At 36.7% G+C, this 23,435-nt stretch overlaps 1 protein-coding gene across 1 annotated transcript in view; it reads left to right on the forward strand.

The window, feature by feature from the left end:
• The first annotated feature begins 1,222 nt into the window (after positions 1–1,222).
• LOC139985515 (uncharacterized) overlaps positions 1,223–23,435 on the forward strand; it is a 103,880-nt gene continuing 81,667 nt past the window's right edge. The window contains exons 1-2 of the mRNA XM_071999996.1: positions 1,223–1,363; positions 2,278–2,432. Of these exons, the coding sequence (XP_071856097.1) occupies positions 2,429–2,432 (4 nt within the window). The 5' untranslated portion in view covers positions 1,223–1,363; positions 2,278–2,428. The remainder of the gene's footprint in view (positions 1,364–2,277; positions 2,433–23,435) is intronic.

A 23,435-nucleotide genomic window follows, 5' to 3' on the forward strand; every position in this document is an offset into this window, starting at 1 on the left:
TATTTGCGAATATTTGCATCCGATCCTCTCCTCTGTCTCCTACTAATTTATGTTTTTCTTGAAATTCTTATCTTTTAAATATTCTGTCAAACCTCTATTTTTTCTTAATATATATTCCGCAAATAGATACCTGTCTTATTTAGCAATAATTCTTGCGCTACTTGTACGCTATCATAATCGATGACAGCCAAAGTTGCGCATATGTAACACGATCTTTTATGCAAAAATTTGTTATTCTTTCCGTGGAATTCTGTCGCGTTCTCGTCTACCTTTTTAACATTCTGTCAAACCTCTATTTTTTTTCGATACATATTCCGCAAACAAGTACTTGCCTTATATTCCAATAACTTTTGTCCAACATGTACGCTATGATAACCGCTGGCAGCCAAAGTCACGCGTACGTAACATGATTCTTTACGAATTCCTCCCGCCGAATTCTATTACGTTCTCCTTCGAATTCACGTTGAAACGTTCGTATTCAAACATAGCTTAAACATTCTGTCACATTTTTATCTTTCCTCGATGCTCCGCGAACGCCTTACGTTTTGCTCTGTAACGCAATTGCCGCGCGATTCGAACACCGTCGTAACAGCTGCCAGCCAAAGTCGCGCATAGGTGACGTGATTTTTCGTACAAAAGTTTCTTCTTACTCTTTCCGCGAAATTTCCCTTTCAATTCGTATCTTCTGAACATTCTCACGCACCTCTTCTATCTTTCCTCCATGTTCCGCAAACACCGATTTTACTCCGCAACGATGTTCGCGCAAGTCGAACACTGCCACAACCGCAACCATCCGAACTTTCACCAATCGTCGAAGCACGTGTTAAACAGAGGATCGTTGGAAAAATCCGTTGCATTTGAATACGCATATCCTGCATGCGAAACGCTGAAAAAGAGGGTCGTCCCTTCTTGCGAGAAAGGAAGAATCGGCCGTCCCCCCGATCGTTAACTGGAGCACGAGCGAAGGGTGATTCCGCGAAGCTACAGCGTGGGGATCGACCGGTATTCATTCATACGCGAAACGCAGATCGCCGATCCACCGTGTGTTCACCTTGAGACCCTCGAATGACAGTCTCGTTGGAATTCTCTGCTGAGGAATTCAGATCGCTTCTGGACACGGTCCAGGAATGTTGCTCGTTCTCTCGCGTCTGACATAACGGTGAAATACTACCGACAGTTCGTTTATGCAGTTATTCCTTCTTCTTTTTCCTATTGTTTCAACTTCCAATCGTTTCTTCTTCCCAACCCTCAATACCGTTGTTTGTACATGGCACCGTTGTAATTTTGGTAAACGCGGGAATAAACACGCGTGGATGATAATCGTTGCCGCGAGTGACGACATAACGTCGAAAGGGTAAACGACGTAAGTACAAGGAAGATTAGGAATTATCTTGTTTGCGCAAAGTAGCGATTAACGGCATGTTACGTAGGGTAATTTATGTTTTTTTATACTGGATATACGTAATTTGTTATTAATTTCTTGACGCGTGAATATCAGATAATTTGTTGGAATTGGTTGTTTCGTGAATAGTAGAAATTGTTGATAACTTGTGGGTCATACTGTGATATATTAGGTCGTCCGAAAAGTTTCTTTCGTTTTGTAAGGAAATAGTGGATGCACAACATTTTCCGTTTTATATTATTTTATCTATTTTGTTCTATCAAAATAGAGATCACAACTTTTAAAGATGCGTTGTAAAAGACGTGTCTAAGAGAAAGACACTTTTCGAACAATCTAATATATTTAAGAATATAATAATAAAAATACATTTACCTTATATCGTGTTAATAATTAATTTCGAAATAATAGTGCGGTATAACGATATATTTATTTCCATAGGAGTAATAAAATATACTAATAATATTATCAGCTATATAATAGCATAATAATAATGCAGAGAAAATGATAAAAATCGTGAGTTTGTATTTTAATACGAGAAGATAACACAGTGCCAACAGTCCTCGATTTAAATAATTCAATATCATCTCCTTAAATCTATAAAGATACCGAGTAACGAAAATCCGATTCGTTCGATTGTTAAACAGACGCATGTTGTTTAATAGTATTGAAATTATTCCTTCCTGCCATTTACATTTCTTTTATCTGTCTTCTTTTTTTTTTTTTTTTTTATTTATTCATTTCACATGAACCACGAGATTGAGTTATTAACGACTCCCACTATGAAACGATATTTACAATGGCATTTATACAGTTTACCGTCTCAATACCTAAATTAGTAGGACAGCGAGACACAGTTGGAATTGTTTTGGTTGCAGAGACGCGAGCCGATTCCGTTCGAGTAACTGCGCAATCGATCGATCCGCTGATTCGATTGGCAAACAGAGAACGATCGCTTGTATGAGGCGTCGGAGATTCTTCCTCGTTACCTGGTGGAAAGGTTAGCTTCGCGAGACGACCGAAGATACCATGGGTGAGTGACGTTCATTCTGAGTCTCAATTTTGTCTTCCTTCGAAAAAATTCTCCGACGATTTGTCCCTGTTTTTCTTCCTTTCTATTTTATTTCCGCTGTTAAGCCCTTCACGTACAATCTCCTATAACCGTTGAAAAATGCACGAACTTATTTTCAACGCGATCGTTTCTTGCCTATGTAACGATATATTGTCTGTAATTCTGACGCTGTAATTCCGATCTTGCGCTTTTATAGTTCGATAGGAAGCAAAGCGCGAGATGGAAGCCGAAAGAAAGCAAGTGCCTTTAGAAATACGAAAGCGTGATGCGCGTTGATCGGTACAGAATGTGATTGGTTGGTCGTGCGTTAACGGGTTAAATTTATTTTGTTTCGACGTTATTTTCAGTGTACGTATGTACCTATTCGTATTGCTGTGTCAAGAATAATGTGTTTATCTTTTTATATGCTAAACGTTACTGTAATTGTGCCGTTGGATCATTGTGTTAATGAATTATGTAATTACGTTAGGATTGATTCGTCGCATGATATCGATAGCGAAGATAATAATAACAACGGCCATTGTATCGTGTTGATACGCGAGTGTAAGTATATACGTTATACATACGTAGTACCTGTGTGACAGATTGTAAAAAATGTTTGGGGCTTCGTTAAGAATCAGTATCGTTTCGTTATGTCGCACGTCCTGTCTGCTACGTATTCATTATTCGTTTACACCTCATTCTGCATACTTAGATGGTACTTGTACCTAAAATATGATTGACCGATGAATTGGAAATTTCTGCTCGGAAATCCATTGAACATGATCATGACTATGAATTGAATATCAATTGGATATGAATTAAATATGAATGCATCGAATATGATTATGAATATGAATTAATGCTTGGATCATGAAACACAAGTATACATTTTGAAATCTCAACGCATAGTCGGCGCTTTGAATTATTATCTGCGTCTTCTCAACACGTTGCCAAGTAAAGATAACGTTCGAGGTCTATCATTGCCAAGGTTCGCCACAGTTTGCTCAAAGATCGATCGAAAACCATCACCAGCAAATAAATCCATCGAGTCTAAAGTTCGTTTCGAATTCTATCGATAAAAAATTTTGCACGTGCTCAATCTGGTTGACCCTTTAATCGCGAGAGGATCCGCATTTCCAAAAATTGATTTTTCAAAAACCATAGCTTTCGAGGATTCCATAATGTCATTTAATTATTCTACGATACGAATTCTTCGTTTTATTATTTTCTACAGAAGTAATCGATAAAGAGAAAATTAATACCTAGAAGAGAGAATTTAATCGACTTCAAGTTTCGATTATATTACATTAAAATATTTCTTGATAACAATCCAGAAGAGATAATATTTGTTTTTAATTTGAATATACGCACGATCTACCGCACGAGGCGTACAATTTTCTGTTCCGGTTAAAATTCCACTGGATCGATCAGATAAATCGAAATCAAACAATCTCGCAACTTCTTTATTGACTTTTCGAAAAAATTAGAAACGAAATACGTGTTCTGCTCTATCGAGTCATGCGTTCGATACTCGTTTCATTTCTCGAGCACATTTTTATCGATGATCGTTTCACGCGGCAGTTCATTGATGAAGCGGGGAAGAGTGGCGGAGAAAATAAAAAATTAAATATCAAACTATGTATCCAAGGCGCATCGTGTTTATACTGTAGCCATTTCTGTTTATCGTTTACGAAGACGCTCGTACTTGATGCTGATAACTACGCGCGCGCAATATTATCAATCGACAATCTTCTTGCTCGTAGCTTTTTCTCGACGTTTATAACGGCATCGGTCGATTCCAGATATCCTGACACTCGGAAACGATTTCCCACCAGCGTCCAAAGTGATCAGTCCTTCCATCGACCCTTGACACGTTTCTCTGGACTATCGATGTACCGTTCGTTTAGTCTTCTAATCCAAAAGTTCGTCCATTGGGAAATTCTTTTTATTATTTACGAAATAATTCTGGATATAATTCGGAGACCCCAGAACGAGGAATATTTTAAGTTAGAATTTAGTTTTGAGTTAAAGCGGAATCCTTTTACAGCGAAGAGTATTTAGCATTCGACTTTCCAAACGATTACTGTTTCCTTTTTTATTCATTGGAATAGTCGAGGAATTTTTGGGAATTATTTCGAAAGAGTTGGATTGCACTATGAGAAAATTTCTTGAATTTCCTTCGCTACGGAAAAATGGAATTTCTCTCGTCTATAAGCGTTGCACGAGTTACAAATAAGATGTACCTGTAGATATCTATCGAATATAATGAAAATTCGTGGTCCAAGTGTATCTTTATAAATGGAATACTTTCGTATCTAACATAATACTGTTGCATTGTATTCGATGAATAATACCTAATACAGTAATAAATAAATTACACGACTATATGTTACAAAATAAACACGTTCTCCGAGCATTTCATCGAATCCTTCAATTTCTTGTATAATCGTGAAGCATATCATATAATTCGTGAAGAAAATATCGTGAATCAAACGAGGGTGATCGTTGCCCTAACGACGAACGATTCGGAAAGAAGAAAACAACGGTAGACAAATATCGTCCCGGGATTGTTTGTGCAAATCGCAGCTGGCCAGAATGGAAGGAAGATTCAAGATCCTGAGCAATACATGAGTCACGAGACTCGCGTTCTGTCAACGCGTGCCTCGATATGCGTGCGGACACGCAGCCCGGAAACCACGTGATTCATCGGCCCCGCAATCGGCCAATCTACATTAACAACGTGCTCGCTGATTCTGAATCGGCTTTTCCTAGCCCTCTGACCCCTCCTGTCCCTCGCTGTTTTCACCTCCTCTCCTCTACACGAGCAACAACGTACTACTATTGTGTAAAAGCGTCCCGTTACACGCGTAGATACCGCTGGACGTTCGTGGAACTCCGAAGGATCGCAAGAAACGTTGTTTCTTCTATTTTTCGATTATGTTTCTTTCTATAGGCAGGATTGAAATTCGCAATGACGTTGGTCAAGTCCATCGTTGTTTTTTTTTTTTTTTTTTTTTACAAAATGAGATGTTAATCTGTGTTTTGTTAGAGGGGTTTAATTATCTTTATTTCGAGACTGCCAAGTCAGAAGACCTATAAGGTGTGTTTCGTAGAACGATGGCCTGCGTTTTGTTATTACAGAAATTTCATTGCGTTTGAGATTTATGACACCGAAAGCTAGTTGATACTTTTCGTAAAGTAATGTTAATCTGTGTTTCGTTAGAGAAGTTTAGTTACATCTCAGATTTGTAACGGTATATGTCAGTTCATTGCTATTTTTCATAGAACGATGTAATCCGCGTATACGAAAGTTTAATTACATGGATGATTTCTAATGGTCGAAATCAGTCGATTGCTGCTTTTTGTAAAACAATGCGTTTCGTTGTTGTACAAATCTAATTAGAGACTCATAACGATGACTGTCGGTGCGTCGTCATTTTTCATAAAATACAATAACGTACGCCACGATTTGCTATTGTAATAAATCAATTACGTTCCTTGAATTCACGAACACAGATGAAAAATAAAGGAAATTACGATTAGACTATGAATTTTCATATTCGTGGGAAATTTGAAGGTATGGAAATATACGCAATGTACATGATATGTAAAAATATGTAAAACAATCAGAGTATAATACTTGTAACGTCTAACAAGTAGGACGACTGTCTTTTCACATTCCATTTATTCCATCGCGTTTATAAAAGTAACATTGTCGGCATAAAAATATGAATTTGCATAAATATCCGTACTCTAGTCAGTAACTTTGTCAATTACGAAACCGATGGGATGATATTTTCAAGAATTTTCAAATTTTTACACATATACACCGCTATGAATTTCAGTTTGCATATAGTTTGCACAGGATTCGGTGATTCTTCTTTGGTAAATACCATGATTTACGATTATATCCCGTTTTCTCTTCTTTAGCTGTATACTTTTGTCTGTATATCGAGTGCAAAGAAAGATTAGGGAAAATCGGATTAGGCCCGAAAATATTTGTGTTGAGTCAATTTAGAAGAAACGTAGAGTTCGGTGGTCTTCTTTGCTTTTCCTTTTTTCCTCCGTCGAAAGGAAAATCGATTACAGTAAGAAATTAAAGAAATTTGACCAATTTTTACTCTGAACATGACGTTTCGTTATAATTTTCTTTTCCCTCTTTTCTTTTCGTATCGATCACAAACATCAAATTAATAGTATACCAGATATATATTAGGTCGTAAATTATAAAATAAAAAGTGAAAACATATTCGTGTTAGGCGTGTTACGCTTTTCCACGTTTGGAAATTTCATTAACATTGTTGATAAGTCTCGTCGTTATCGTGTATTGGTAAAGTTGGAAGGAAATTTGAAAATGCACACAGCGATTGTAAAGAGTAATTGTACAGACCTCATGAATGAATTAGGTTGTCCGAAAAGTTTCTTTCGTTTTATAAGGAATCAATGGATGCACAACATTTTTCGCTTTATATCATTTTATCGAATTACGTATGATCCATTTTGATCTATCAAAATAAAGATTACAACGTTCGACAGATTAGATTTCATATTTGTATAAAGAAGCATCGTTGTAAAAGACGTGTCTGTAAAAGAAAGACACTTTTCGGACAACCTAACACTTCAATAGTATTAGACACCAGAAATGCATTGAATCAATTACATGTGCCTACTGTATAATAACAACGAAATTAAACGCGTTAAATGACGAGTAATCGCATCGAACATATTTTCTAACGTAATTTCACCCGAATCCAGTTAATAACTACCAATACCAAAGCCAACAAAAAAAAAAAAAAAAAGAAAAGAAATAATGAAAGTCAAAGAAAACCCAAGAAACTGTCGGAAATTGACAGAAAGAAAAGGATATAATAATATATAATAATCTTCAAAAGTACCACGAGGTGTATATCGATCGAAGAAGTTTTGTAAACGTACGCCAAAGTCTCGAGCGTGGTAGATTAGAGAAGACAGGAAAGTGAGAAAGAAAAAGACAAAAGCAAAGAACAGAAGGCTAAGGAATCGGATATACGCGTATGCAGACTCAACAGTTGAGTATTTCAGCACGTGGCAACGTGTGACACTGTATGTACCTGGCGATGATGTATGCACGCGTGTACCGCCGTGTTAAATGATAACACATCGAAACAATATAGACACGTTGTACTTGCGAAAGATACGTACATCCGTAGTGTTAGCGACAAAAGGATACGAGGTGTCCCATCTCGCGATTGTTCGTCTTATCGCTCGATCTGCTCGCTCGTGTATAGGATGTCTTTGAGACTGCTGATCTCACTGAACGAGATTGTTGCAGGAAGAGAATAAAAATAACGCTGCTGAACGAGCAGTTGGTGTGGTCGTCGCAGTGATCAGTCGTAATTCAGAAGATATTGCGTTATAAGATAATTCGTAAATAAAAGATTCGCGTTCTACTGTTCTAGATAGGAAACGTAGTTTCGCGAAGTTTTATTTCAAAACAAAAAATTCTTCGTTTCTTTTATCTTATTTTATCGAAAATCGAATACTTTCGATCCGTTTAATCTTATTCTGATATAGATTCCACAAGTATGGAGAAACTCTTTGAAATTTATTATAGATTGTTATATAAGAATAGGTTTATTTTTATTCTTCAGGATAGAAAATATGATTTTGGTAAATTTTTGTGTAATATATTATATTATAGTATTAGGTTGTCCGAAAAGTTTCTTTCGTTTCATAAGGTGATAATAGATTAACAACAATTTCTGTTTTATAATATTTTATTGAATTACGTATGATCCATTCCGTCATTCTTCTATTATTATGTTCGTGCATAATTCGATAAACTAATATAAAACAAAAAACATTACGCGTTTATTATTTCCTTATAAAACGAAAGAAACTTTTCGGACATCCTAATGTATATGTAATAATATAATATACGTAATGTATCTAATATATTGTATTTCGTTAAATTGGAAAATTAAATGTTTTTTTGAGATAGGCTTGTGTGAGACGAAATACTAATAGAATTAATCTCACATACAAATATAGCGAGTATAAAGCAACTTCTTTCAATGTACATTCAGATATTCGCGTTTCATTCTTCTGGATCGTAATTTTGTGCAGTTTTACTAAGAAAAGTCGTACGTATCTGAGATACGCGTCGAGAATTGCTTTATATTTAAATCTTCGCTCGAATTTATTATACTTTAAATATCATTTTGGCTGGACAATCCCCGTGTGATATTCTTCTTGAGTCGTCGCACCTCGAGTTTCCAATGCTTCGTTCCTCGTTAATCAATCCAATTTGATAATACCATGCAACGGTATTTTTCAACGTATTATAACAAAGCAACCGATCGTACCTTAATTCGATAAATGACTTTTATCTAAATTTCGATTGAAACAAAATTATAGTACAAAGTCAAGGTAAACAGTCTGCGAATTGGACGATCAAATACAAGTTTTATTTCATTCCGAACGCCGGAGGAGAACTCGATTCTTTAAATCGCACGGATGTTTCCAACACGGATGTATCACGAACATCCTGTGTACACATACTTCGTACGAATGTAATAACATATATACAGGATGTAACGCGGATAAAACGCAGGTAGTGTACAGATAATAGAGAAGTGTAGCGTTACAGAGATTACGCGTGCCACACGATTCACCATCTTAGTCTCGTTCTTTTACCGTATCACGATTACGACCCTATCGCAATGTCGTTCGTCTCGTTTATGTTAACAACGTGTTTTGCATAAACGTCACTCAATACCTTGACCCGTTGTCTCGTAGATTTTTCTGTAGCGTCTTCCGATTTAAAAATATCAACTTACACGCGACTAAATTACGATCCACGATTGGAAAGATACAAAGAATCGTGCGGAATTCAAAGAATAATTTACCTGTGCGACGTATGTCCCGCGAATTTAATGGAATTCCTATCCGAAATGAAATGAAAGTAAAAATAAGTTAAACAAAGATGAAACGATCCTGTCAAAATTTCATTCCGCGCTGAGATAATAAATCGTGTGAAATAACATAAAACAAAGTATTTATGCGATACGTGTGACATATTGGCAAGTCTGCTTGCCGCGTATCTCGAATTTTCTTCGATTGAATTCGCAATTTCGTATTTTCAAAAGCCACATTGATCGTCACTCCGTTTGCGATCGCGTAAGTTGGAACCTCTTTAAACATAAACCTTCAAACCTTTCGATCTTCTTTCTAACGGTCCATTCATTCACATCATAATAACATCACCATAGACGCTACAAATTTTTGTTTGCCTCTGCCGCGTATTTTTACTACCGAAAATAAGAAATAATTCAACGACGAGAATGCATATTCCGTTCGCTCGTTTCAAAGACGCACTTTACTCGATCGAAAGTGACTGATGCAGCGGACAAAGCACACCCAGACCACGCCTAATCCGATACGTAATTGTGGAAGTCGAAACAGGTAACAGTTAGAGATAATACTTGTACACACGCGTACACATGCATCGATGCGAACTGATTTATCCATTACACGCATCTATAGCCTATCTATAAAACATCTTAACAATATCTGCTTCCTTTGTAAAACGTCGCAGAATTTCTTAAGAATAAGACAACTACGTTTCTCAATTTAAAAGAAAATGACTCGTTTTAATCGAATAATTTAATCGATTTAATGGGAAAAAAGTAAAGTTCATATCTCGAAGAATTGAGAGATTCCACTAACGAAATAAAAATAATACTTTTCCTTCCCCTTACAAAGTTACATAAAATCTCTTTCATCTATTTGGTTGGAAACTAAGTGATTGCGGATTTTGTCATTAAGTGGTATTGGCAAATCCGCAATCGCTTAGTTGCCAAGCCAATATCTTTAGCTCGTAAAGCTACGCTGCACGGGTGGCAAAAATTGATTCTAGCCGTTGTTTATTCCCACGTTTCGAGGTTAACGAATTGGAAATTTGGTTAAAATGTTGCTCGGATTAACGATAGAGAATGGAAACTGAAGCGCAGAGGGAGCGTTGAGGCGCGTTTTGAATACGAACACCTCTCACAGGCCAGTACCAGTAGTCACGTAACCGCGGATACTGGTCGTATCTGCTGCTGTGATCAGACATTTTCACGGTGTCATCAACAAGATCCCATGGCTATGAAGTTTCTTTATAGTCGAATGGCGTTTCCATCTAAAACTGGAAGTCCAACTGGACGAAAGAAATAGCGGACGCTATAACGTTCAGCTAGACTGAAGCTTTATGGGATTTATGGCGTTGGGTGTAGCAAGACTCGTTTAATAGCTCTAGTTTTCTTCCAAGATGAACATGTCGCATCGTAACCCCGGCTGTGCACTCTTACGAAACACGCCAGTTCCATTTTCTCTTCACATAACGTGCTCATCTTGTAATAGACTTCTTCGGCCTATTTTTCTTCTCGAGAAATGTCGTCGAGTTTCAAAAAACTTACAATCTCACGACGAGATTTGCAACGTTTCCTACGAAACGATGTGTCGGAGTCGTTTTCTGTTAAAAAGAAATAAAATAGAAAACGTAACGTCTTCGTGTTACAATAAATCTCTGTAGCTAGTTTTATTTTCTAAACAAGAGGAACAAAACATTTGCAAATTTCACCACCTCGCGACGATATTTTCAACGTGAGAGTTTTTGTAAAAAGAAAGATTCTTTGAAAATTCCCTCGCGTCGTTGTGTCGTCCCGATGAAATTTGTCACGTTACAATTCTTGTAGAGCAGAAAGTTTCCTTTTTCGATCGGAAGGTTGCTCAATTTTCGTAGAATTCTTGTTTATTATCTGTAATTAATTTTCTGTCGTCACAGGATGCAAAACTCTTGGCGTTAAAGTGAAAGACGAGACTAGAAGATCCTTACGTTACACAGGAAACCACTGGAAAGTAAAGAAAAAGATCGAAATTGTAGAAATTATTTTCACGAGTTGCAGCGGTCAGAAAATTGTATTACAATATATGTTAAATATTTTCCAAGTATGTAGAAAACAGTAAAAACACGTTTGGATACGTGTGCACAATGGAAATTGAGATCAGCCTTCTTCGAACGACGTCAATACATTCGACGTGTGTTCCTTCGCCAATTAATCATTGAACACGATCGAGCAGAATGCACGATGTAGTTTCTGACCCGTGTTAAGTGTCGCTTGCCAAAACCTGTTCAAAATCCTCGTGATCAAGTATCAGTTGTTATTGGAATGTGGCAGCTGGTGCAGACAGGATTTTGCACGTGCTCACTCCTCGACTTCCGATCATCGTCCTTAAAGACGCTAATTGATACCTTTACGAATACAAATTGTCGAAAGTTTCCGCTAACTTAAATGTTACGGCAAAAGCAAACAAAAATTCACGGCTTGTTCAAGTCGTTGAATAAGACGTATCATTGCGGACTGGAAAGTAAATGGCAGTAAAATTGAAGAAAATTTAAGAGAACTACTCAACGTCTATATTAAACATTTTTAAATAAAAGATGTTGTTATGAGGTTGAAATAAATCTTGGTAGAATCGGATGCAGGTTCGTTCGAGATGAGAAATATCGTATTATAGATTTGAAAATATGTATGCGAATCTTTGTGAAGTTAGATAGAAATTTTTGCTAATTTTATCTCTTTTCTTAAGCATACGAATAAAATTGAAAAGAACTTAACGCGTTCTTTGACAAATTCAACGTCGATGTGGAACATTTTTAAGTTAAAAATTTTGTTCGCGTTATAAGATGAAATTGAAATAAACCTGTAAAATCAGAGAGGATGGGTTGATTGATTCGTTAAAACATTTTTAATAATTGATAGATGAGAAATATTCTATTGGATTAAAATATGTGTGTAAATCTTGCCGGAGTTGAGACGAATTTTTATTAACTTTATTTCTTTTCTTAAGAGGATGATGCGGTACGAAGTTTCGAAAGTTCCAAAATTTGTTATTATTCGAAGTCTTTAAACGAAAATCAAGTAATATAAAATACCAAATGAATAAAAGAAGTATCTCGTTAGACGTTCATCAAAAATAAATCTTAATCAAACGAACGACTCGATATCCTGAATAAGTTGGATGAGAAATAGATAAAAATCTCGATGAAGTAGGAAATGATCTTTCTATTCTTATCTATTTCCGAATCCTACCTTTTCTCTTTTTTTTTTTCCTAATATAAATGATTAGCTTAATATCGTGTCCGTATCTGGATGAGGAACTTTCTTTTCTTCCCAATCCGAAGGAAGTTTCACCGACAAAGTCCGCGTGGTAAAAACCATCGCGATGAGCAGCTCCTTGTTGTTCTTCTGTAACGAATCATTACGTAAGCTTTTTCAGTTTCCATTAAAAATAGCTACGAAAGAAATATCGCTTCCTTATAGAGTCTGCTGAACGTGATTTTCCGTACGCTTTCCATGCGTTATCGTATTTTCCATCGGATCCACCTGATGATTCTGGTGAATCAGAAAGTTTCGTCTATCTGATATATGTCAAAATATTTGAGCAAGTATCTACGATATACGCTATATCCGTAGAATCTATTTTAAGCATGAAGAAATACCGAATAATATTTCATTAGTTCAAATTTCTTTATTTTTCTTATAGTGGAAGTTCAATTACGTTTATTCGTCCATCAGACGAAAGTTAAGCAGGTTAAGCCACAGAGAGACCTTATTTGTCCGAACAATATATTTGCAATGAGAGAAAATTCACAAAGAATAAATTTTCCATTTTGGAGCTGAATGTTTACTGCAAATTGTGTAACGACGTATGTAGCTTAAATATTTCTTTTCTTGCAAATACCTATATATATGATCTTTAAATATCACGAATCTCGTATTTTTATTAGATACTTTACACATTTATCTCTTCAATTATGTTTTCGCCATTTTTCTGTATCGTCCATTTCGTGCCAAGTCTATGACTATATCTAGCAATTTTGATTTTTTCCAATAAAAGAATGAGCAGAATATTTCTTCTTTGTCTCTTACATCGTTTTCACAGTTATCTGGTTATTTTACATTCAATTAACAACGATGTAAAGTCGAGTAATAATTTTAATAAACAACCGCAAAATTGGATTATTTTATTTCAGATTTTACTTCTGCGCTAAATTCTGCCCCTTTCCTCGACTTAACAATAAAATAAAATTCAATTGTTGTTTTAATACTTTATCCTATATTTCATTTCTACAATATTAACAACTGAAAATTCTGTTATTTTCAATTTAATCGCAATTAGTCAGCACTAAAGTAAATTTCTTTTCTTTTTTTCTTTTTTTAAGTTTCAATTAGACATTCACTGAAATGTATCAAGGAGCCAGCACATGTAAATATTCCAGATGTTAATTGCATCCATTCGTATTCACTGGCTTGGCATCACGCAATTTTTTCTTTAAACTTTGCTCAACATCGGTATAATGCGTCTAGTGATCGTTATCAGTGAATCTGCGTCAAGCTTGATGTAAAGTTCGCCAAGATGAAATCGGTGAAAGTGCGACTGGAATGAAAAACAGGGAAGTGGAGATTGCGAATTCGATACCAACGATACTACCAGCAGTTTTTGCTCCTCTTTATTCATATCTGGCCACTCCAACAGGAAGATATAGTTCATTAAATCAATTTATCATCGAACCACAAATAGGAAGTCAGCGAATCAACTCGAACGTCCTGCTTTCGTTGGTCTTTTCTTCTTTTGCTTTTTTTTTTTTTTTTATTATTATTAATTAGCGAAGTCCATATCGAAGGATTCTGAGGAAATTTTGTCAAGGGATTGTCGAGACTTAAAATTTTTAAAAGGACATTTTAACAGATTCTGGGGAAATTTGTATAATTTTCCAAGATTTGGAAATTTTCTAATCGAGATGATTGTTACCGATTGTTTAGGTTTCGAGGAATTTTCTGTGATCCTCTTAGGCGTTTCTAGAGTTTGTGTTAGGCTGTCCGAAAAGTATTTTTCTTTCGCAAACTTGTTTTTTACAATAGTACACCTTTATACAAACGTGAAACCAAGTCTGTGAAATTTCGCGATGTTTATCTCAACAGAATAATAATATAAAAGAAATAATATAAAATAAAAAACGTTGTGCGTCTTTTAATTCCTCATAAAACGAAAGAAACTTTTCGGACAACCTAATAGAATTTTGTACAATTCAATAAATTGTTTTATTATTTCCCAGGCTTTTGTTGGACTTTTCAGGATTTCTTAGAATTCAATTTATCTTTTAAATGATTTCTGCTACTTTTATTCTACTTCTAGGCGTTCCCAGATCTTTTTAAACATTTTTCTCGTCCCTTACGATTTCCTAATGTACATCTTTTAAAATCTTCAACTTCTCACGATCTCTTACGCAAATCCTCTTCAACCTTCACTCCAGTTCCTTCGATTTCGTCAAATCTCTCTCTCTCTCTCTCTCTCTCTCTCTCTCTCTTTCTGTCCCAAGATTTACACGAAATTAACTCAAAGCAGAAGAACAGAACTCGCTTCCACATCTTCTACCTCGAACCAGAAAAACAGAGTTCACAAATCATACGAAGCTCACATTCCTCGATTGTCGAACGCAACGCAACATCCGAATAAAATTCACATCAAGGGGTAAGCAGCCGTGAAAGGCCGAGAAAAATCGAGTTTTGAAAGCAGCTCGTTACTCATCAAATAAATGATGTGACACGCAACGTGGATGAAGACCGAAAAACGATCGGATGGTGGCTCACAGACGATCGTCCTGTTCTTCATACACGTTAACAGGCAACATGAATTATTGAACGAGCGTGGATTATTTATTTGTCTGGACTGGGGCCGAAATGCTTCCGATAAAAGCGACGGAACGAAGCCGTGTATCTCGTGAAAAGGAGGAAACAGCCGGAGATAGCTCGATCGCCTCGTAACTATCTTTCTTTCCGCAATAGTGCGGTTGCGAAATTCATTTCACGGTTCTTAATTACTTTTAATTATCATTGTCCGGACCGCTCGCTCTAACGATCCGACGCCGAACCATATTTTTTCCCCGTTTTCCTTCCTTTCTTTTCTATTTCTTTTGCGCCGTTTCCTTTCTTTTTTATCGTTAATCGCTTTTTATTTGCTTTAATTTTCTGTTCGCCTGTCTGTCCGAAATTCCACCTACTTGTCCAATACATAGATAGCTGAGATTTGGGACGAGCACTGTTTTCCGACGATATAATTTCAAATGTGGTGTGATATAATTTTTTTTTAATTACTTTTTTAAATTTTTTTTTTAAATTGACAATTTTATCGTAGCCAACGTGAAATCTCATTTCATCAATTTTATCTCACGATGGAGTTCTATGCATATCGATTATTGAATAGTTAAACTTTAAAAAGTAAAGGATAAAATATGTAAATTTAGTAAACGGAAGATCTTATCGAAAGATGTACCAAAAGGAAGAAATTAATTTTCTTAGCCAGATGTCGTTAAGTAATTGAACGTAATAATAATATACAGGAAAACCTGTATACGTTGAACATGATAATCGCTCGATTATCGAACTCATATCACTAAAAAATAGACCTGACGTACTCGTATAGGTTTTATTTTAAAGCTTCCAGTATTTTAACGCTTTGGAAGACTCTCTATTTGATTAGAGAAATCTCAGATTCATAATTAGAGTCAGATATTTTCTTTTTATTTTTAGTAACTTCAGTTCAACAATTGAGCGATTATTGTGTGATTACCGCCTATGCTCCATATAAACAGGCTTTCCTGTATATCATTATTACGTTCGATTACTCGATGATACCTAGTCATTATTATTATTTTTGTTTCTTTTCAATACATTTTTATACAAAAACGATGATTTTTTAGTCCATATATTTTATTTTATTTTCTTTCGGTTGCATCTTGTGTTTACGATGGTATCGTCGTGTTTGAACGCGTGAAACCATAAGTCAACTATTTTCAAGACATAGTTTTCCGTGGGAGGTGCAGAAAGTGGACGTGAAAATTGTAACTTCTTAAGTCGATATTAAATTTTAATGATTTTCGATCGAATTTTATTTTTCTAATAAGAAAATTCGAGCAAAATATGAAAGAAATTGCTGTTGGTGTGCCGTATGGTCGCTTGTTTCAATCTTACGTTAAGGACTTTCAACATATTTTGTCTCGAATGTCAATTCTGTGATAAACCTAAGGGTTTCTTGTTATTATCGGATTCTCTGTTGGAACACAACGAACACTGTTTGAATCGTATTATCGATTAGAGCTTGGACGTGTCTTAAATTTCAGTTAGTCAAGCAATATCCATCGACTTTTGAATTCGTTTGAATAATTACGTGCATCGATGTGTATAAACGTGTTGCTCTTGGGATTCGGTGAAGTACGAATCGTTAAAAATCATAATCAAATAAATTGAAATAAAACGATAGAAGGTAATCAAAGAAGGCAACATCTGACCAAGTGTTCACAAGATTGGACGTGTCTTAAATTCCAATTATTCATGCATTATCCATCGACTTTTGAAGTCGTTCGAATAATTATGAACGACAATATACACATATAAAAGCGTATCCTTCTTAGCATTCAATGAAGTATGAATCATTAAAAATGCTGCTAAGATAAAATAAAAGAAGATATTCAAAAGGCCAACCAAGAAACCAAGAAACTATACAAAATTAGATGAAATAAAATAAAGGCTGAAGAGGAAAGAAGCGGAACAACAACATCTCACCAGGTGTTCAGAATCAAGCAGAAGAAGTAAACAAAACAAATAAGGAAAGTCAATGAAAGAAACCAACATCTCACCAAGATGTTCACAAGACTGAACGTGTCTGAAATTTTAATTATTCGTGCATCGACTTTCCAAATCGTTCGAACAATCATGAACGATAATATATGTACATATATCTATAAACACGTACGTATATCCTTCTTAAGATTCACTGAAGTATGAATCATTAAAAATCCTTCTAAAATAATATATATATATAAAAAAAAGAAAAAAACGAAAGAAAGACAATATCTGTGCAAGTGTTCACAGGAAATCAAGAAGGCGAACAAAATAAAATGAAATAAAGCAAAAGGACGAAAAAAAAAGCAACATCTCTGCGAGTGTTCACGAGGAACCAGCTCATAATCAGAGCCGATCTCCCCTTTCGAAACAGAAAAGAGGCTCCTTACGAAACGGAATTTTCACCGATCTTCGATCGAACCGGCCAACAACGTGTTTACCAAGCGGGTGAACTCGAATCGTTACGCGTGGCCCGTCGCTTAATAATTCGTTCTGCACGGAAAATGCAGAAAATTGTCTGCGTTACAGCCAAACAAGTATAACAGAGGAAGAAGAGGAGGAGGGAGAGCAACGATTCAAATCGCGATTTTCGAAAGCGAGAACTTTTCGAAATCGACCTGCGTCGCAAGAGATTCGCGGTCTCTTCTGACCGGTTCCTCTAGATCGAGAGGCGTTTTGTGTGTGTGTTTCCAGTAAAATTAGTCGAGCATAAATGGTCAGTGAACGGAGAGGTGAGGCTGTCCGGAAAGCGAGAGCCCATGGCAACGCGCCACGCCGATTCAGGAAGAGAGAGGCTGTGCTCGCTGTTCGCGGATATTATCTACTCGACGATTCGCCAAAGTAACCGTGCTTTTACGTGGTCTCGCGAAAATTATCTCTCGCCATCGTCTGCAGAAAGATGGAGGTTGCTGAAAGTTGCTTGAGTCACGTTCATCGCTGACACACGCACGCAAGTTTTCGAGTATTTATGTTTAGATTTGGATTTGTATGGGTTGAACGCTCTTGGAAGCTTGGTAGTTGAAAGGTGGATTTGGAAGTTTTGCAGTTTCAAAGTGTCGGAGGTTGGCAATTCGCAGATCTACGAGTCTGGGAATTTGGAGTTTGCAAAGTATTTGCATTCGTATAGTTGGGAATCTTGTGCAGAGTTGGAGATTTGAAAGACGGGTTCTACTACGATCGAACGCTCGACGGATTGAAAGTTGGAAATTTGATGGCTGGAAGGCATTGGAATTTGTATAGTTCAGAATTTTGCGCGGCGTTTGAAAATGAAAAAACTGGACAAAATGTGAACCTGATCTCTTCAATTTGTGTCTAATGTTGCTCGTACATACTTTGCGAGTCACGCGCGTTAGTTTGCATCGAGACGTAAGCGTTAGGATTTGAACGGCAAAGAATTTTATTGAAAATTTTGTTGGAAATTCAAAATTCGAGTCACCACGATTCGAACAACCGTGCTTCTTAAAAAGAAAAAAAAAAAAAAAAGAAACAATCTTGAAACTGACAAACAGTGGAGAAATTCCAAAATTCCGTTCAATGTTCGCCACGTAGAAAGTCAATTTTAAAATTTATACGAAAGATTTAGAAAACAAAGTCAACGATTAACGACGCTCGTTAAAAGTTTGATCTTGAAGATTAAAAAGACGTAAGAAAAAATTCCCCGACAAAAATTTCTCGTTTCGACACAATTTCTATCTCGTCGCTTGTGTCGTAGCAATTTTACAAAGACACGCAGACGTAACTCGTCTCTCTTCCTCTTCTCTACGCTATATCGCCATTTATTTCCGTAGATCGTACGCTCGCTCGCTCGCAATCCGCCAGGTTTGTCCAGCTGGGTTACGTAAAACTAGACGCGTTTATTGCACGGCGAACTTTTGCTAATTAGCGCGGGAGAAACCGGCGGCCAGCCAGCCGAGATAGCCGGTTACACGCTTCTCTTGCATATGTGTTTATGTACGTTCGAACATGTTTAAGTGTGTTAAAACGCGAAGGCGGATACGATGCTCGTGCCTCGTAATCCTCACTGAGCTGCTCGCGTCGCGACGCTTTGATGTTTTCGCGAGAAAATCTTGCCAGTTTTACGCAGTGTCATAGTACATAGCATATAACGACGTCTTCGTGAATGTATTTATCGATAGCTACAGCTACGGTGTAATCGATCGATCGTCGGAGAACACGCTGCAGCGTTTCCACCTATTAATTTGCGTAGATGGTACTTAAAAAAGTAATTAATTTAGCTGTAGTAGGTAAAATAGGTTAAATGGATAATTTTGTCTTTCGCAAGATTTGTATTTTATTTTGTTCCTCTGCTTTAATTTCAGTTCTAGATTTACCGTGTTCCAATTAGCTGTGTGTCTTTGGTCTTAGCGATTTTTAATAAAAAATGTACGATTTTTTTGTGTAGTTATTCCCTTATTGGACGGTATAATTGCAGCAATAGAGGAAAACACTAATAAATAAGCTAAACAATTAATTTGAAGGAAACGTGATTGAAATACACACGAGGAAAAGAGTGGAGTGTCCATTGAGACATCAGCATTCAACGGTTTCTTCACTCTCGTCGTCCTTTCTTTTTCAAATTGCAATTTGTGTCGCTTCTTGCTCTATCGAGACGCAGTATCTTAATTAAGCTGTTCCGGTATAATTTGCTTATCGAACTTGAGCGTATCGATGTTAATGTTAAAAGAGATCGTTTGGTGTTACGAGAGAAGAACAGGATGGATAGCCGGTGAGGAACCAGGAAAGCCTCGAGAGACGAGGAAGCGAGCGGTTACGTTCTTTAGAATTGGAATCGGTGAAGGCGCGTTACGCCGTCGATCGCACGATAAGAGGAAATCACTAGCTCCGAAAACGCACTGGTAGTTTCATCGTAAGATACAGAGAAGGAGAGAGAGGGAGACTAACGCGATGGAAATGATCGAAAGCGAGCAGTTCCGCGTTACAGCGATCGACAAATCGAAATTTCTAATATAAAAAGACGTGAAAAAGATGCGAAAGAAATTCAATAATTAAAAAAGGATTCTTATAATTACAGTTATTGCTTCCATAAATTACCTTCTAAAATATGTCTAGGTATTATCTTTCTTTTTTTCTTTTTTTGTTAAAATAACTAATCTGTTGATCCAGGAAGACAAATTAACTCGTCAATGGCATAATAATAATTTCTTCCGTTGGAGATCTGCTATTTTTCTGTATCTACACACTTGCATTTTTATTACAAGCGAACCACCTTATACGTACGTTTGCAAGAACCGAAACTATCCGCGCGAAGCTGATTTACCTTCGCTATCAATTTTTAATTTCATAATTACAGAAGTTTCTAATTAAGAGACGATCTTATTAGAGTCCGAGCAATATCTTCGCTTACTTCGATCTCTCGTTTCTTCAAGACACTTCCACGGTTAGCTGTACACTAGTATAACGATGTATGGTTGAATAAATCGAGAGTATATAACAGAGAAACGAGAAATATTCGTTCGAGTGGGAATTAAGTGGAAGTCGAGCGTTTTGGGGATACGAGCTTACCTTCCGCCACGGAAAAGAAAACACGCCTGTCTGATTTATCCGTGGATCGTTCATTCCGCTCTTTCTCTCTCTCTCTCTCTCTCTTTCTCTTTCTCTCTTCGGCATCCGTGACACAGCTCGCATCGATCCTCGAGAATTCGCGATTAAACCACGTCGAAAGGCAACGATTCCTCGTTTCGAGCATGCAAGAGACGGAAAAACGGTTTTGTGGTCGCTTAAAATGGAGCTCGTGTTTTTTACCCTCCTCGTGTGTTGTAACTGTACGAGATAGAAACCGAGAGGCTCGTGCCTTTGTGGTTTAAATTAAATTCGCGTTTCCGTGTTCTCGTTATTTTCCATTTTTTTCTCTTTCTTCTTTTTTTTTTTTTTTTTTTTATTCTTTAGAAAATATTTTATTGGTATTTTAAAGTTACTGATCTTCCCGTGGGCTAATCAAGAACAAATATCCTTCGTTTCTTTCGTCGTCTCTCTGCGATCAGAATTTTGTTTCTTTTAAGGAACAAAGATACACGAGTACGTAACTTCACACGATGATATTGTTGTAATAACAACCTTGCGAATAGCTCGAGAAGATTTAAACCTCCGTGTAGACGCTCTATATTGTCCAGAGAAATATTTAAAAATATTCAGAAAATTTTAGGAATTAAAATATTTTCTTGATTCAAACGTGTTATCGATGTTATTAGAAATATTCGATACATATATATATTGCGTATTTTCGTATTTCATGGGAATTAAAGAGAAGTGTTCACGCCTAGCGTGAGTTTGCAATTTGCACAGTTACTATACCCACACAATTTAAAGACACCTGCCTAACTAATTCCAAAAATGAGTCACACCGACATTAAACTTCTTTTATCTTCGCGTTTGTCTATTACGCGAGTCGGGAAGGTGTTGTAGCAACTGGTACTATATTATTGTCATCCACGTTTCTGTTAACGCGATCAGATAAGACGGTAATCTTATTTGAACTAGCGGTTGATCCCTAGAGATTAAAACGATACAGTTTCGCGGTAATCGGCTGGTCCAGGTCATAAAGTTACGCTCGCTTCGCGGAATGCAAGATGAGCGTATGAATGCGAATTTGGCGAATTATGCTCGCAAGTGAAATGAAAACTTTCTATCGAGACATTTTTCATTTTATTTTAAACGTACGGGAGACTTCGTTTAATTTCACGCTTTTTCATTTGTTTCGTTTCTATTAATTTTTATATCGAAATTCGATGACATTAGATCCAATTGGAAAGGCTGGAAGTTAATTAAAAATTCTTATCGAGAGTTTGAAATTCACTTGAGACGTTCGCGTCTCTTCAAGTTCTGTATGACCTGTATTGGAGTAAAATTTTAGCTACTTTCATTTTGGAAATTCCAGTCCCATCTACCTCGGCCTTGTTTCAGCAAAAATTTTTAACGATTTCAACCGAGAACCGTATCGAATTTTATTTCCTACGAGATTTCGAGAAAACTTTCTTTTCCACGTTCCAACAACTTCTTATTAATCGTCTTCTTATCAATTTATCACGTTCGATCAACAAAAGGGTAGTGTTCCGAATAGAAAATGTTACTCAAAACAGCGTAAAAATTATTCAAGTTACGGGGATCTTCGCACTAAAATTTGTATTCCCATTAATTCAAAATCTAACTGAAATCGTATTAAATCTCATTCTTTGTAAAATTCCGAGGAAACTTCCTTCTCCGAGTTCTATCTCTTTTCTTTTATCGTCGATTTATCAAAGATATAAAAGAAGTAAATAACATCTTGCCCGATCCAATTTTAAAACCTTTTCGACAACAAACAAATTCTCTCTGGTTACTGCGAACTACGTTCATTCCCAGAGAAACGTTAATTTTCGTTAATTTAGAAAAATTCCGAAACTCAGGACTAAACGGTTCGTTTCAATCTCCCGTTTCTTGTCTCCGTTTAAACGGGGCAATTTGTAAGCGTTCCGCGACGACACTGAGAGGCCGAAAACGGCTTTTTAAGCGTCCGTGGTCCCACGCCACGAAGATTTGACACCGGACCCGCAAAACGGGTAACTCACGTGATTACGCGCGTGCACGCGCGCCAGAAAAAGAAAAGAAACGCGCTACTAGCGCACAAGCGCCAGGATCCCCGTTTCTTTCCGTACAAATCGGCCCCTGCTCCGGTTTAAACGCCGAAAAGGTCGTTTCTAAAGCGCAAACGTCATCAGAGGTCCGCTTTTCACACGCGCAAATGGTCTGGACGAATGACACGCGTGACTCTTAATTCAGATCTCCATAATCGACGTCTCTCGTCTTCAGCTTCTTCGAGAAACGTTCGTTCGCGATTTTAGAACCGTACGAAGGCAAGAAATCTTATTCGTAAACGATGTTCTTATTCTGAGAAGTGAAATGTATTAATGTAGTATAGGTACGATTGTTGTAAATTTTAAACATTCGTTACCTTGATTTTACAATTTTATAATTTAATTCTTATCATTTCGTATGATTAAATGTAGAATTATGTAACGATATTTTGATATGTGCGTGAAATATGGTTTAACGTGTACAAAATCTCTAAGCTTTTTAACATAATACATGTCCCATTGGATTGGCAACTAGGTGATTGCGGGTTTTGTCATTACAATCTAATGACAATCACCTAGTTGCCAACCCAATACGTTAAAGGGATGTAGACTTTGGTCTGATGCATTGACTGTGTATCAATTCGGTCTAAGCGTACAAAGAACACGAGCAGAACTACAGCTAACATCATTATGTCGCAATCCTG

The sequence above is a fragment of the Bombus fervidus genome, chromosome 3 (genome assembly GCF_041682495.2).
Source record: "Bombus fervidus isolate BK054 chromosome 3, iyBomFerv1, whole genome shotgun sequence".
NCBI classification, from domain to species: domain Eukaryota; kingdom Metazoa; phylum Arthropoda; class Insecta; order Hymenoptera; family Apidae; genus Bombus; species Bombus fervidus.